At 42.0% G+C, this 17,245-nt stretch overlaps 1 protein-coding gene across 1 annotated transcript in view; it reads right to left on the bottom strand.

The window, feature by feature from the left end:
- Nucleotides 1-1,860: 1,860 nt before the first annotated feature.
- Nucleotides 1,861-17,245, bottom strand: part of LOC139461768 (oxysterol-binding protein-related protein 11-like) — a 41,221-nt gene continuing 25,836 nt past the window's right edge. The window contains exons 15-23 of the mRNA XM_071243227.1: nt 16,351-16,436; nt 14,914-14,995; nt 10,549-10,738; nt 9,001-9,111; nt 8,232-8,392; nt 6,731-6,850; nt 5,324-5,485; nt 3,578-3,643; nt 1,861-2,708 (exon numbers count right to left, since the gene is read on the bottom strand). Of these exons, the coding sequence (XP_071099328.1) occupies nt 2,634-2,708; nt 3,578-3,643; nt 5,324-5,485; nt 6,731-6,850; nt 8,232-8,392; nt 9,001-9,111; nt 10,549-10,738; nt 14,914-14,995; nt 16,351-16,436 (1,053 nt within the window). The 3' untranslated portion in view covers nt 1,861-2,633. The remainder of the gene's footprint in view (nt 2,709-3,577; nt 3,644-5,323; nt 5,486-6,730; nt 6,851-8,231; nt 8,393-9,000; nt 9,112-10,548; nt 10,739-14,913; nt 14,996-16,350; nt 16,437-17,245) is intronic.

Genomic DNA, 17,245 nt, shown 5'->3' with positions numbered 1-17,245 from the left:
AGGTGAGGTGAGGTGAGGTGAGGTGATGAGGGGTTTATTGTCGCATCTAGATTATTACACTTATACAGCAACATGCATGTGTGTGTATCTCTTTGTACTAGTCTGGACAAATACCAGCTTCATTGTGATTGCCTGAGAAAACATGCCTCAGTCTAACATGGAAACCCTACCCAAACACATTAACCTGACTCCCTTTATTTGGAACGCCAGGCAGGGAAACAACATGTACCATCTTTTAATGTGTTTTGGTATGACGCGGCCAGGGGATCGAACCACGAAGCGTCTATCAAACTCTCTGTCCACTACACCACAGAGGTGATCTGATGGTGGGAGGTATCGTATCGAAGTGAAACATCAGATTTGAATGGGTGTTCCGTGGGCACTGGTCCCTGCGATGTGCAGCAGAAAACAAGCCCTGTCAATGTATTCCAGGAAAGGTGTGTATGTATACAGGTGCTACAGATACAATGCATATGTATATATGTATATATGTACAAGATTATCACAATCGGGCACCTTTACCCTTTCACACAATATCACTCCGACATAACACAAGTTACGTTTTCATATAGAAGTTCATTTGTACAATACATACATCTTAAAGCAGTATATGCACTTGATTGTGTCAAGCAGATACATTCATACTTATATCATTCTGAATATTCATATTTCTTCATAGAACAGTTAAACCTTGATAGTCCGGAACCTGTTAATCTGCAACCCAACGGGAGTGGGTAATGTGTACAAAATGACATTACTCAGCAGCCCGCTTCATCAAACCAGAAATCTGATTATCTGGACAGAAGGAACATTATTGTCTGGATTAACAAGGTTTCACTGTACAAGTACAAGCAACACCTTACACATAGTTATAACTACCACAGGCTGTCTATGAAGAATTCTAGACTGACGTTCCTCTCTGACACTGACTGAACTGTTACTATGGCAAGCACACCTGGGCTAGTCTGAATACAAACGCAGGTTCTAGAAACATAACCATCTCTCCTACCAAACACCGGGGAAAGACACGGCCACTGGTCCAGTAGTTCCAGACCAGTAACAATCTAGATGGACTAGTCTATTTTACATAACCACTGATACGAAATCTGCTGCAGACCAGTTGGATATAACCAATGGCCTCTACCCCTGCAGACTAGGACAACCTACAATATGGTCATGGCGCTTTCTATTCTTTGGTAATATCAAACATTTACCTGAGTTCCGTATCATTCAAGTACAGTCAGTCAGTCATGGTGAGTGAGTGAGTGAGTGAGTGAATAGTGTTCTAGCCATTGTTATCCATGTTAGAGGTCCGCACTCCATTCTCAGAGACGCCGAGCCCAAACTGGGGACATTTGGAATATATGGCAAAGCATCTGAATTCGTAATTTTCCAAAAATAATATAATCATTATTAACATGATTGACATTATCAATACGAGCATTAACATGACATTATTAAATAACCACACATTTTGATAAAAAGCAGTCATTTTTTTCACTGCATTTTATCAACCAAACAGTTGCTTGTTTATTAGTTGTATATGGGACAATGCAATAAGCAGGTCAATAACTAGTCTAAAATTGTAATATGTAATATAGACTCTTTATCATATGGCAGAACAGGGTTCTAATATAACAATGCCACCAAACTTATAATGGTGCAGTCTATAAACAAATACAAACCAGATAAAATAGTTAGCAAGTGTGTGAGTTAAGTAAGAATAAGAATTTAAGGATGAACAACTTCTTTATTACAATGAAGAGCGACGTTTCAGTGTAGGTTCTAACACTTGCTTGATAACGGTGTTAGAACCGACACCAAAACGTCGCTCTTAATTGTAATAAAGAAGTTGTTCATCCATAAATTCTTATCCTTACTTAGTACTCCAACTTCTAAATGCCTATCAAAGAAGGAGTGTGTGAGTTGGTTTAACCCTGCTTTGAAGAACCTCTTACTCAGATATACCCTGGTGTAACAGGAGTGTAAGGGAAGCCTACATGAACAGATCATAGACATTTACCTAGTTGGTTGAACCCCCAGCACAAGTATGGTGCTGACAAACCTAGAAATATTACAGAGTGAATTTTGTATTGGATCTCATGATAACATGACAATGGCACACCAAAGGGAGGCAACTCTGATTAGCAAATTCTGGGGCCACAGACAGCTGCGCCAAACATTAAAAAAATAAACATAAATGTTGTCTAAGTTTCTAAACACTACTTTGAGCACTAACAAGTTAGGAAGAAATGATATGCTATTCAAGTAGGGAAAAAAACAATTTAGGCATCCATTTGCAAAGATGGCTGAAAACGAAGACAAAAGACTCATCTTTGAAAATCTTGATAAACTACAACCAACCATTCCAACAGCTCTGACAGGAAACTATCAATAATAAATAATTGAATAAAAATATTCTTCAAATATCTTCATGATATGCAAAACAAGGACCTGGCAGGGAGAATAAATCCTGATTCAGTATGTTTGACAAAAACACGGCACAGTTATGAAAGTGGAATATTCTTGGGTATAGAAAGACACTATGATGAAATCAAGGGGGTGGAGACATCACAGATTTTCTTGCACCAAGTCAGCTTTGTGAGTCGTACAGTGACGTTACAATGTAAGTACTACGCTGTGCCCGATGACTGCCCCGTCTGTAGGACCGAGTTGTACACCCAACTGTCACCGCTTCGATGGAAGAACTGGAACAAAGTCAGTGTAGAAATAAGCAATCTGTCACAGCAGTCAGTGAGCATGGTTTATGCAGGTTTAAGCAATATTCCAGCAATATCACGGTTTAGACATCTGAAATGAGCTGCCCACATTGTACCCTTGTGGGGAATTGATCCCGGACCTCAGGACCGTAGTTTAATGCATCTTCCCCAGGCAAGAGAGTTAACTGACTTTAAAAGTCCAGTTTCCACCCTTGCCGAACTTGGCTGGAATTCCTGGGCTCGATCGTAGCGCCACCAGTGGTTATTACGAGTTATGTCCTCTCCTATGGACCAATCTGATTCCATCACTTGCATTTGTTTCAAACAAAATGGCGGTGCCCGGTAAAGACGATCTGATCAATAATCAAGATCTATGTTGTGATAAAACGGGTCTACATCGCGAAGTGCATCAAATCACGTGAGCACCTTTATTAAAAACATGAAAATGTTTGGAAAATATCTGTTGACAATGAGTTGGCGGTGCACATGCTTTGCAAATCCTGCAATCAACCGAAATCTGCACGACAGTTTACGAACTGGATTTCGATTTCGTTGCGCAATTTTGATTTGACTATGCAAAAACTCGTTAGACCAGCCAAATTCTAACTCCATAATACCAGCCTAGTTCGGCATTGGTGGAAACTGGACTTTTATAGTCAGTTAACTCACTTGCCTCGGGAAGATAAGTTTAATGCTACATTGAACAGTATTTCATGGAGTACTGGGATTTGTATTCAGTATTCAGTATTCAGTATTCAGCTCTTTCAATAGGATTTGAAGTATTCGGCCTTTACAAGCTCAGAGTAGTGGGATTCGATGTTAAATAGATTTTTAAAAATATAAATAAACACATTTACCTTTGATGGGAACTGTGTGTTTGTGTCTTTTCGATGCCTCTCTCCTTCTCTCTGTCGATCTTCAAGCTGAAAAAGTGGCAGCTGATAATAATAACTTAAAGCTTACCCTATATTTAAAGACGTGTTGGCATTTTGTGTTTTTGAGATGGGTTGAGATACAAAATAATTCATATTGTTTGTTTGTTGCTACATGATGGCAAATTGTCAATAATCCACCTTAAGTAGACAAACCAGTTACTAAAATTATGAGCAAAATCTGAGAGCCTGGTCACTCGATCCCCTAAATGGCCTCATACAACAAATATACATTACTGTGTGCAAATTCCAGTCCAGATTCACCATCGCTTTGAGATAATTTTGTTTTCCATGAGAAAATAGGATGACTACAGACTGAAGTGTTTTTATACAACACAGGCAGGTCCATACTACCACACATGGAGGCCATTGTAGCCACACAATCCACACTTCCAACATACAACATGACCACACACATACAGGTCCATACTACCACACATGGAGGCCATTGTAGCCAAACAATCCACACTTCCAACATGCAACATGACCACACACAACACACATACAGGTCCATACTACCACACATGGAGGCCATTGTAGCCACACAATCCACGCTTCCAACATACAACATGACCACACACAACACACATACAGGTCCACACTAACACACATGGAGGCCATTGTAGCCAAACAATCCACACTTCCAACATGCAACATGACCACATAGAACACACATACAGGTCCATACTACCACACATGGAGGCCATTGTGGCCACACAATCCACACTTCCAACATACAACATGACCGCACAGTACACCCAGGCAATTCTGTACTACCACACATGGAGGCCATTGTAGCCACACAATCCACACTTCCAACATACAACATGACCACATAGAACACACATACAGGTCCATACTACCACACATGGAGGCCATTGTAGCCACACAATCCACACTTCCAACATGCAACATGACCACATAGAACACACATACAGGTCCATACTACCACACATGGAGGCCATTGTAGCCACACAATCCACACTTCCAACATACAACATGACCACATAGAACACACATACAGGTCCACAATAACACACATGGAGGCCATTGTAGCCACACAATCCACGCTTCCAACATACAACATGACCACACACAACACACATACAGGTCTATACTACCACACATGGAGGCCATTGTAGCCACACAATCCACACTTCCAACATACAACATGACCACACACATACAGGTCCATACTACCACACATGGAGGCCATTGTAGCCACACAATCCACACTTCCAACATACAACATGACCGCACACAACACACATACAGGTCCACACTAACACACATGGAGGCCATTGTAGCCACACAATCCACGCTTCAAGCTTACAACAAGACCACACAGAACACACATACAGGTCCATACTACCACACATGGAGGCCATTATAGCCACACAATCTACGCTTCAAACTTACAACATGACCGCACAGAACACACAGGCAGGTCCATACTACCACACATGGAGGCCATTGTAGCCACACAATCCACGCTTCAAACTTACAACATGACCACACAGTACACCCAGGCAGGTCCATACTACCACACATGGAGGCCATTGTAGTCACACAATCCACACTTCCCTTGAGGAGTGGAGGGCCAGCTCTGCCCCAACATCATCACAGAAGTACTTTGATATCCTACGACCCATTATCACGCCTTATACTTACAAATCTTTTATGTTCTGTTGCTGTGCTGACGTCTCCTATCCTCAGAGCATTCGTCACATGCTGCCATAATCTCCGAGACTCATATTCGCCCTGGGAAGCCAACGGTCGCACCCTCTTTCTCCAGATCTTCAACTGTTGAACATCCACTGACTTCGACTCCCCCTGGAACAAACAGAAGATAACTATTTTATAAATAATTGAGACCAGTGATTGATATCATGAGCAACGATCCATGTAGTTGGGAACAATGTCAAACAATCTGTTGTATCCACACCTGTTCCTGAAATGTTTATTTGTTGTTTGTTGTTAAATGTTTGTTGTTTAATGCCTCACTCAGCAATATTCTAGCTATATGACGGCGGTCTGTAAATAATCTAGTCTGGACCAAACAATCCAGTGATTGACATCATGAGCATCGATCCATGCAATTTGGATACGATGACATGCATCAACAAGGTCAGTGAGCCTGACCACCCAATCCCGTTAGTCGCCTCTTACGACAAGCATCAGAGCTCCAGATAAGCTTTTGGTGTTGTGGGTATTTTACCCATGCATTTTAAAATCATTGGGTATCAGTAATTCTATCTGGGTATTCAAATTTCTGTTACCCACTAGTTTTTACACATGTGGGTGTTTAAGTTAAATATTTAAATCACTATTCATCTAGTCCCTGCAAACTGGTGTCGTGTGGGTTCGAGAGCTTTATAGAACGATACCACGATACTTCCACAAGAAAGTGTGATGGCAAATGATCATGATGTAAGTGTCATCGTGGAGTTTGGCAAGGTTGACAGAATGCCCGTTTATAATTTCAAAATAAGTTGCTGATTTGCTAATTGAATACGCAGGGTTACTTCACAATATTTTGATGATACGCACAAGTTTTATTTTTGTAGCGTATCTGTAATGTTCGTTGCGTATTTGATACGCTGGGATTTTATTTTACTGCGTATTTCTGCATTTCTGATGCGTATTTTACGCAGATACGCAGCTTATCTGGAGCTCTGAGCATAGTCTCCTTTTACGTCAAGCATGGGTCACTGAAGACCTATTCTACCCAGATCTTCATGTGTTCGTTCCTGAAATGAACGGGGTAGGGCACAGGGTAAACGTTTGGACTTTGGACTTTCCTCCCACATCAAATTTACATGCTGTTATATTACCGAAATACTGGTCAAAATTGAGACAATTAGGCATGAGAAGTGATTTAAATGGACTCCCGAGTGAGTGAGTATGGTTTTACACCGCTTTTAGCAATATTCCAGCAATATCACGGCGGGGGACACCAGAAATGGGCTTCACCCATTGTATCCATGATGGGAAACGAACCCGAGGCTTCGGTGTGACAAGCAAAAGCTTTAACCACTAGGCTACCCCACCGCCCAGTGTGAGACTTGAGACACTTACATTCAGATGCGAGAAGTCCAAGTTGGAGTTCCACTCCCCCTGCACTTTCCAGGAGACGTTCCCCGTGTTGTTGTTCCTCATCTCAGCCGACACCCGGTGCAGCTTGCCCCCGTAGAAAGGCTGGTAGACAAAACATGTCACACAAATTAATCAGGGATTGTATTTCCATTTCATTTATTTTTTCAAAATACTGTGTGTCCACTAACAGGCATCGGATATTCTCAGGGCTCTGACAGGTAAAAAAATTAGGACTTGAGTACCTGTGTCTCAAAACCTGACCCAGACTTGAGTCCCTTTTTCTCAAAACCTGACCCGGACATGAGTCCCTTTTTCCCTTAAAATTGCGCACTTCAGTTCAGATTTGTTGACAGGTATTTGCGGTGTTACGTGATCAGCTGATGAAGTTTTTTGAGATGGGGAAAAACATTGTGTCAGTGTAAAACTTGAGACTTAAGATTTGCATTCCATATTTGAGTACCCGAGTCTAAAAATTCAATCCAGATTTGAAAACCCGTGTCTCAAAACTCAACTCAGAACCTGTCCCAGAATCTCAGATCCTGACACAGACTTGAGTACCCGAGTCTCAGAACCTGACCCGGACTTGAGTACCCGAGTCTCAGAACCTGACACAGACTTGAGTACCCGAGTCTCAGAACCTGACACAGACTTGAGTACCCGAGTCTCAGAACCTGACCCGGACTTGAGTACCCGAGTCTCAGAACCTGACACAGACTTGAGTACCCGAGTCTCAGAACCTGACACAGACTTGAGTACCCGAGTCTCAGAACCTGACCCAGACTTGAGTACCCGAGTCTCAGAACCTGACCCAGACTTGAGTACCCGAGTCTCAGAACCTGACACAGACTTGAGTACCCGAGTCTCAGAACCTGACACAGACTTGAGTTCCCGAGTCTCAGAACCTGACCCAGACTTGAGTACCCGAGTCTCAGAACCTGACACAGACTTGAGTACCCGAGTCTCAGAACCTGACACAGACTTGAGTACCCGAGTCTCAGAACCTGACACAGACTTGAGTACCCGAGTCTCAGAACCTGACCCAGACTTGAGTACCCGAGTCTCAGAACCTGACACAGACTTGAGTACCCGAGTCTCAGAACCTGACACAGACTTGAGTACCCGAGTCTCACGTACAAGTTCATCATGGCCCTAAGCCACAGAACCAACATTTCAACTGTTATTCTTAGCACTTCTAAGTCAGTGTGAGCCCCCACACTGCACTGCTTCATGTCCATGGTGTCCTTGTACAAAACAACCATAGCGCTACGACTGTCGTAAGTCTATGTTAAGGTATGGGAGTAACGATCACCTTAGCGCTAAGACCACTTTGTACAACGGCACCCTGGTCTGTAAGACAAATGTAGCCGCCTCAACACGAATCGGCTGATTACAAAGTTTACCTGACGCAAACTCCTAAGGAGTGATGGCCAGACCTTTTAGACAGCCCTTTAGTTAATGCTAATGAACTTGGTAGGACCCTCACCTTTGTGTGGAAGACGACGGAAGCAGTGAGACCAGTCTTCTCACAGTTGATGTTGATCTTGTCCCCAAGCTCCACCCAGGGGACGGTGAGGATGGAGCGGGCGTAGGCGCTGGGGAGGGTGAAGGTGTATTCCTCTCCGTGACTCAGCAGTTGGAGGTGCACTGAAGCACACACAGCAAATCAGTTCAATGTGAGAGGAAAGTCATCGACATTTAACACTTTGAGTTCAGTGCAAGGTATCTCATCTTTGGGGAACAAACTGGCCATACACCAGTCAGCAGTACTCCAACTACATCATAATACAACCATGAAGATCAGGTTAGTATAAGTCTTCAGCAACCCATGCTTGTCATAAAGGTGAATATGCTTTTCGCAAGACGTGACAAATGGGATCGGGTGCTCAGGTTTTGCTGACTTGGTTGATGCATGTCATCGTATCCCAATTACATGGATCGCTGCTCATGATGAAAATCACTGGATTGTCTGGTCCCCACTTGATTATTTACAGACCGCCATCATAAAGCTGGAATACTGATGGGTGTGGCGTAAACAACAAACAAACATCATAATAATGTGTGTTTGTTTGTTGTTTAACATTGCACTCAGCAATATTCCTGCTATATGACAGCGTCCTGTAAATAATTGAGTCCAGTGATACTAATACATTGAGCAACGATCCAACCCACATATGACAAGCATAGCTTGCTCGGGACCAATTCTAACCTGGAACACCCATGGGTTTGACTGTTTGACTGACTGGTGAACCTACCTTTGCCGACCATGACAACGCCGATGGACATTCCCATAAACTTGGACTTGGTCCAGATGGAGGCGTTCATGCACATTTGTTTCTCAGGGCACTCGAAGTAGAAGGCAGATACTGAAAACACAGCGATGGAAGCTCAAATGAAACCTTACAGAAAATTAAGTTATTAATTTACTTAATTCAAATTTCCTAAACTTATCCATTTTAAAAAATTTAAACCATCTTTGGGTGACTTTGTTGGCACGTAGAGTGAGTGAACACCGACAATAACTACCTATATTCAATCTGACCAAGTCTGGACCGACCAAAGAAGCCATCGATAATATGGGCAATATCCACGTCATTGAAGTATGTGTGTGTGTGAGTTGGGTTTAAAGCCGCTTTTAACAGTATTCCAGTTATATCACGGCATGCCAGCTTAATGTGAGAGGAAAGCCCGAAGTGATGCAGGTCTCAGACGTTTACCACTTCTGTGAAACCCACGAGCACGGGTATGGTGCTGACAAACCTAGACAAACCCACAATCATAGGTTTCTGGCATGCCCAAGGAACGCAACCCAGCACAGCGAATCGCGGCGCCTTAGACAACTTGGCTACCCGTGCCCCCCCGTCATTGAAGTAAGGTAACATCCAATCAATCAGGGTACCGAGCCTCATCTGCTGATCCATCAATTTACTTCATACAACCCCAAGGACCTATCGCTACCAAGAAACTAGGAATTATGTATACATGGTATGTAATATTGTTGTGTGTGATTTCTCGTTAAACAAGAACAATCACATCTGCAGTTACAACACTGGACATGTCGTAAAATGGTCATTAAATCGATTGGCTTTTCACCATGCCTTATCTTTAACCAAAACGCCATTTCTTTAACATGTTTGATGGTGAGGGTTTAACGTCGTGTCCCAGATTATTGCACTTAGATAGTGAGTGAGTGAGTGAGTTTGATTTTACGCCGCTTTTAGCAATATCACGGCGGGAGACACCAGAAATGGGCTTCACACATTGTACCCATGTCAGGGATCGAACCCGGGTCTTCGGCGTGACGAGTAAACGCTTTAACCACCAGGATACATTTAGATAGTGACAAGCATGCTTGTGCAGGGGGGAGAGATGCTTGATGCTTGTACTAGTCCGGACTAATGTCGATTTTATAGTGCTTGCCCACTGAGATATCTTGACCCAGTTTCACATGAATACCCCACTCAGACACTCTGAGCTGACCAGTCCTTGTTTTAGTCCCTTAATGCGAAGCGCCAGGCAGAATAACAACAAATACCACCTTTTAATGTCTTTTGGTATGACACGTCCGGGATCGAACACTAAACCATCCGCTCTCCAGGCGGACGCTCTACCTCTAGACCACGGAGGCAGTCTTCACATGTTTGATGATTTGACTTTCAGTTGATGATCATTGGCAGCATTGATTCATATCGGCAAATGAAGACTCAAACTGTTTCAAAGCACAACAGATGCACAACAATGAACACAACCTACCAGGAGACATCATACGCCAAGCAAAAATATTCTTTCGGCTTTATTCTTACCAGGTGGATGATGGGAAACTTGTTCAGCACAGTAGACTAGTTGTGTCGCAGATGATGTTGTCTTGGTGTCACTAACGTCCATGTCTGAAACGCTGTCATTGTCACCAGCTATCACAGTGTTGGGTATCCTCCACGAACAGTGGAACGTCTCCCCAATAATCGGGTTGTATGGCTTCTTCGCCACTGAACCCTGAAACAGAACCCCATTGAAAACTCTTTGTCATTACTTGGTAAAGAATCTAGCAATAACATCCACAGATTTCACAATGAGTTAACATTTTAAGTCCCATCAGCACTATTTCAGTCATATTGTGATGGGACAAAGTAATGCATGTATATTTTGCAAAGCCCTGGCATCAAGGATGGTAACATAACCTGTGATTCACAGATTTGTATTTAAAACTAGTTTGAAGAGAACACTATGAACAGACTAGGTCAATCATTGGCCACCAACGAGGGGCCATGGGGACTTATGGTACGATTGCTTTGTCTTTGTTTGTTGTTTAACGCCGCACTCAGCAATATTCCAGCTAGAAGATATGTAAATAATCGAGTCAGGACTTCAACCAAGTGAGCGAGCCTGACCATCCGATCCCGTTAGGCGCCTCTTACGACAAGCATAGTCACCTTTTACGGCAAGCATGGGTTGCTGAAGACCTGTTGTACTCCAGATCTTCAACTAGAGGGCTGTGCTCACTGACCAGTACGTGACGTGATGTGTATGTGAGATGGTTCCCCAGTTACGTGTACAAACGACAAACGGCGGGTCACTCATCCTATCCATGGTGCATGTAGCACAAAAATGTGTCTACAAGTGTTATTTGTTAAAATAATAAAACAAAATTAAGTAGTTATTGAGAGTTATACACTTTATCAAATGACAAACTAAAACGTGAAAAAAAATTATTACAAAGTCAAATTTGGACAAAAATGAGCAAAATTTGAACCAAATTAGCCAGGGGGGGCATCAAAATTCTCATAAATATGTATTTTATAGAAGCATAATTTTAGGGGGTTTTAAGTTTAATTAATGTAGAGTTATGAAATAAATGCACATTTTTGCTATTTCGTGGAACATGTCAATTTCCTGTAAAATTGTGTGTTGCCGTTTTGTGTAAGGGTGACTAAAAGACATGTTGCTCAGGGGAGGTAACTGTTGCCTGACTGCTGAAAATAACACAAGACACACATCACATCAGAGTGGACAGGCGAGCGAGATTTAATACCGCAACATACTGCTCACATCCTAGCGTGTCAGCTTGATGTGGGATGAAAGCCTGAAGTGATGCAGGTCTTAGATGTTTACCACTTTGGTGAAACCTCTTCCCAGAGACCCAACCCCACACAACTCCATGACCCTTAAATTACGATTATTATTAACTTTTCCTGTGATTTTCCAGAACAATAAAAGATGACTAATGGAGATGAGGTGAAAAGGGGTTTAAAGTTCCAGGACCTTTATAAAGGGATGTAGAAAACAAACGAGAAATCTTCAACCATAAGAGCTAGAATACTATCAAGTCAAGACTAAACTTAGTCTCTACACCACCTATATCTAACACTACAAAATCAGACTAAATATTACATGGAGAATCACACCTGAGAGGCTCTTGATATCAAATATACCATCAAGTTGATAAAAGTTTTTAACTCAGAGGTTTGTTTATCCTCGGAGAGATCGCTTTATCTCATCCGACAAGCAATGTCTCCTCCCTGAAGCAATATCTCCCGTGGACATCAGTTTTGGATGATAAACTAATGTTTGCAAGGAACAATGATACCAATGACTAAAAAACAGGTCAAAATGAGAGTGTGCTCAACTGGGTAAATGAACCAATGACTGATGAAAACACATTCTGACCCTGAGTGACCCTTTCCCAAGGCAACCTCCTACTTTGGGAGGACACCACCTTCAGCATGCCACCATGCCACCATGCCGAATAGTCTGTCACAAACTAGTTACATTTCTAAAAGCTAATTCCTTGTAAATTCCACAGTCACCTCTTACGGCAAGCATAGTCGCCTCTCATGGCAAGCATAGTCGCCTCTTATGGCAAGCATAGTCGCCTCTTATGGCAAGCATATTCCTCATGGTAAGCCTAGTCGCCTCTTTTGGCAAGTAAGGGATGCTGTCATTGCTGAAGACCAATTCTCTACCTGGATCTTCATGGGTTCTTCAGTTATGGAGCTTAACGTAGTGCTCACCACTATTCCAGCTACCGTATTCGACATAATAAGCGCCCCGCTCTAATATTTGTGACACCAGTGACTGATATTATGACCACCGATCCACGACATCGGGCACATTGACATGCCATCAACTAAGTCACAGAAAATCCCTATGTCTGTTTTTCCACAAAAATAGTGTACTTCTCAAAAAAAGAAACAATTCACTAAAAACTACAAACGATGCAGAATAATAATATCCGACAACAGAAAAATCTTAGAGCCAATCAAATAATAACATGGACTATAAAAAGGATTTGAAAAAATCACCGCCATGTTCACATTGTTTAACTGAAATTAAAACAATTGTTTAATAACTACAGGGTTGAACAGCCTTAACATGGATGGCATGAAGTCAACACTAACAGACTCATCTAACAGACTGGTCATTTAATACAGGGGATGGGGAGAGGTTAAGTTACCCCCGATAATAAATAAATGACCTGTCCCTAACCATGACACATTGTCAATACTCACGTGTTAGTATACACACTACTGTCTACCACTGCCTGTGAACATACCTCTAATATGTGGTGATAGTGAGTGAGTGAGTGAGTGAGTGAGTATGGTTTTACGCCGCTTTTAGCAATATTCCAGCAATATTCCAGCAATATCACGGCGGGGTAACCAGAAATGGGCTTCACACATTGTACCCATGTCGGGAATCGAACCCAGGTCTTCAGCGTGACGAGCGAATGCTTTACTAGGCTACCCGACTGCCCCATATGTGGTGTTATAGTGATGTATGTCTGATTGTCTAATTTCAGTCAGGCGATTGAATGAATAACCATTGGAGGCCAATGAGCCCTGCTCCGTTGCCTGATATTGCCTGATGTTGCATGAAAAATATTGTAAATATAATCGGTGCTTATCTGTTCAGCCTGCTGGTTTCTGTACGGGAACCACATCATGGCTAGGTACATTGGCTACAAAGAGCAGCGGCACCAGAAAGCAACCCAATGTATTTACAGGCAGGACGTAATGTATACAGACAGTATTGACAACAAACAGGACTCGGATCACACTTCAACTTTACCACATACCCAGCAACCATCTGCATCCATTTATTTTAAAACTATAATCCTCTGAAACATGTTATTCATACTAGAATGGCATTAAGTAAGGATAATAATTTATGGATGAACAACTTCTTTATTACAATGAAGAGCGACGCTTCGGTGTAGGTTCTAACACTGTTATCAAGCAGGTGATAACGGTGTTAGAACCTACACCGAAATGTCGCTCTTCATTGTAATAAAGAAGTTGTTCATCCATGAATTCTTATCCTTACTTAGTACTCCAACTTCTAAATGCCTATCAAAGAAGTTAGAATGGCATTACTTGTTAAGGCCTGTGTATGATTTGCAGTGCCAAAACCACAAGCCTGAACCCATCTCATGGCATCATTTTCAGCAGATTTTAGATGGACCTATCAAGTTACTAGAATTTTCTTAATGCCCAGCAGCTTACCAAAGTGCAGAGCAATGACTGCCATATTGTGGTATTTGTCATCCAAATAGAGCTCCCATGCAATGGAACCTAGTTCACTGAAGGGTCAATACATAATCCAATCTCATTAAAATGATACCTTAGTTCTCGCTACCGATAAACGGATATCTGAAGACATCCTATAAGGGGTCACGTCAGAACGACCTTTCATCCGACCTATCAGAGCGTCGCTTACCAGATTATGAAAGTGACAGTCGGAATGTGATTTTTAATCATGCAACCTCGAAAACTTAAACACAGGATGTTCCGAACGATAGTTTAACGACTGAATCCATACAATCTAGAACATCTATTAGCCATTCAAGAATGTTCTTTTGTTCAGGTTTCAAATTCATAATCGAGAATTTGTCAAAATATGTTTCGAAGAGTAGTCGCCAATTTGAAATTAGAGCCATAAAAAGCACAAGAAAGCTGCCTTCTGATTGGTCAAAGTTCGCGCAAGGTCGGTCTGACCTGTAATGAGATGTCCTTAAATCTTTGTTTAGCGGTAGCGAGAACTAAGATCTGATTTTAATGAAATGTTTTACTCTCTTCTTTGAAACATGTAAATTGTTCTATTTCAGACAATACCACAAATTCAACAGTCTGAGGAAAGTGTAACGAAATGGCGCCACGTGAAGTACCGCTCACCTGTCTGCCGGCATGGAAGGAAGTCAGGTACCACTCGAGAACCGCCAGCATCCGGTCCTCGGGTTCTTCTAAGTCGGGGATTCTGTGGAACAGTATCTTCATTACAGACAAAGTTAAGGAAGAGAGGTGAAACAGGGTCTGACATCACGTTCAAGATTATTAGACACCGCATATACTGTGTTATAGTGTGGGGCAGGACCAATTCCTGAAGGAGTCCACTTGTCCAGTGTGGTCACCCATTCATCCTCTGTCCTGATGTAGTCAGCCATCTTACAATCATATCAACAGGGTTAGAAACTAACAGTTTTCGTCCACTGGTCCTTATAATGGTAACATATGGCAAAACCCTTTAAAAGTGCACATTTCTACAAGTCCTTATGATACCTTTACCACTGGGCAGTTTGGTAAGGACTATAGGACTAGTGCAAATTTCTAACGCTGTATCAACACAGTGATTCTCTGATTCTCCTCATTCTGACAAAACCAGTGGTCAATAGTGTGAGCATCATTTCTGGTTACCAGGGGCAACCACCAACCAGAGTTGAAGGCACACTCCCTGGTAGTCAATGATTCAAAGAGTGAGTTTTGTTTTATGCCATACAGCAACATTCCAGGCATATCAGCACCGCATGTAAATCAAACTTATGGCTGATAGTACGAGCAGCAATATTTACACGGGACACGACAACACACAATCAGCCAGATCACCCCTAGCAACCACCCAGTCCTCATTTATATTTGCACCGAGGAATGATTCACAGGCATCTATTCTGCAATGCAATTCCCTGAGTAATCCCCCAAACAAGCACTTCATTAAAAGCCATTGTGACCAGTCAATCCTTATTTTGGAGTGACTGAGTGAATTTGAATCAGTGATATCACGGCATGTCGTTGGTTGGTTGGGTTTGTTGTTTAACGCGGCACTCAGCAGTATTCCAGCTATATGACGGTGGTCTGTAAATAATCGAGTCTGGATCAGACAATCCAGTGATTGACATCATGAGCATCGATCCACGCAATTGGGATCAATGACATGCATCAACCAAGTCAGCAAGCCTGACCACCCGAACCTGTTAGTCGCCTCTTACGACAAGCATAGTCACCTTTTACGGTAAGCATGGGTTGTTGAAGACTTATTCTACCCCGGATCTTCACGGCATGTCAGTTTACTGCGGGAGGAAAGCCCACAGTGATGCAGGTCTCAGACATTTACCAATTTGAGCTCAGGTATTGTGCTGATAAAAACTCAAAAAACAACCAAGGCAACTCTAGGACGTGAACCCATGATCATACATCCTGCCATGCCCAAGGGGCACAACTCTGCACAACAAATTATGGCATTTCAGACGACTACATATTTCTATTTTCATGCATTCACAAAACTTCCTTGGTAGCCATGGCAACTAGAACACAGTAAGAGAGGATGTGTACACTTACTTGAGGAATATGTCTGGATGGGCCATACAGTCAGCAAACATTTCTAGTAAGGACCTTTTTTCTAATATAAATGTCGGTAAAACAACCTGAAAATAAACAGAGGGCTTTCTTAACGAAAAGGACAAGCATGTCAACAGCTCTAAGACTCAAGTGTAAACAAAAAAATTTGAACATGTCATTGATAATAAAAACCAATCTTCAGACCTTAAAAATTTGTCATTTCCAGGTGCCAAAAAGACCCGTATCTCATCCATTAGAAACAAAATCATGATGCAATCAGGACAGGTGGTTTGTTTAACATCACACAGATCAATATTATATGACGGCAGCCTGAAAATACAGTCAAGTCTCGTTAATCCGACACTCGTTAATCCGACAATCGGCTTTATCCGACACTAATGATGGGAACCGATTAAATCAGTCGCATTAATCCGACACAGTGATCAGCGTACTCCGTGGTCATCTGCCCGTGAGCTTTGCGGTAACATTTTCTAACTTGCGACTTCCATTCCAGACTATGCATTTTAAAGTATTTTGAATAAGTCATACAGTCCATAACAGTTGTTTTGTGTTGAGCTTTAGAGGTTGCATGATTAGAAAACATATTCCCCTAACAATGTAATATAACAATATGAATATTTCATTTTTGTTTTTTTTATTATGTGTTTTTATCGTATTCTATCGTGTAGTTGTCTGGTTTTCGATCACGAATGTTGATACTACTTAATTTAGTTTATCAGAAATACTCGTTAATCCGACATAATCATATGCAACCAAGGATTAACAGGACTTGACTGTAATCCAGTCTACACCAGAACATTGAGGGCTTGATGACGATTGGGTACGATGACATACAATCAACCAATTCATGTCAGACCACCCAATCAACCAATTC

This window comes from Haliotis cracherodii, unplaced genomic scaffold, assembly GCF_022045235.1.
Source record: "Haliotis cracherodii isolate W230 unplaced genomic scaffold, xgHalCrac1.p SCAF_15, whole genome shotgun sequence".
NCBI classification, from domain to species: domain Eukaryota; kingdom Metazoa; phylum Mollusca; class Gastropoda; order Lepetellida; family Haliotidae; genus Haliotis; species Haliotis cracherodii.
This window is presented reverse-complemented; position numbering and strand designations above follow the sequence as displayed.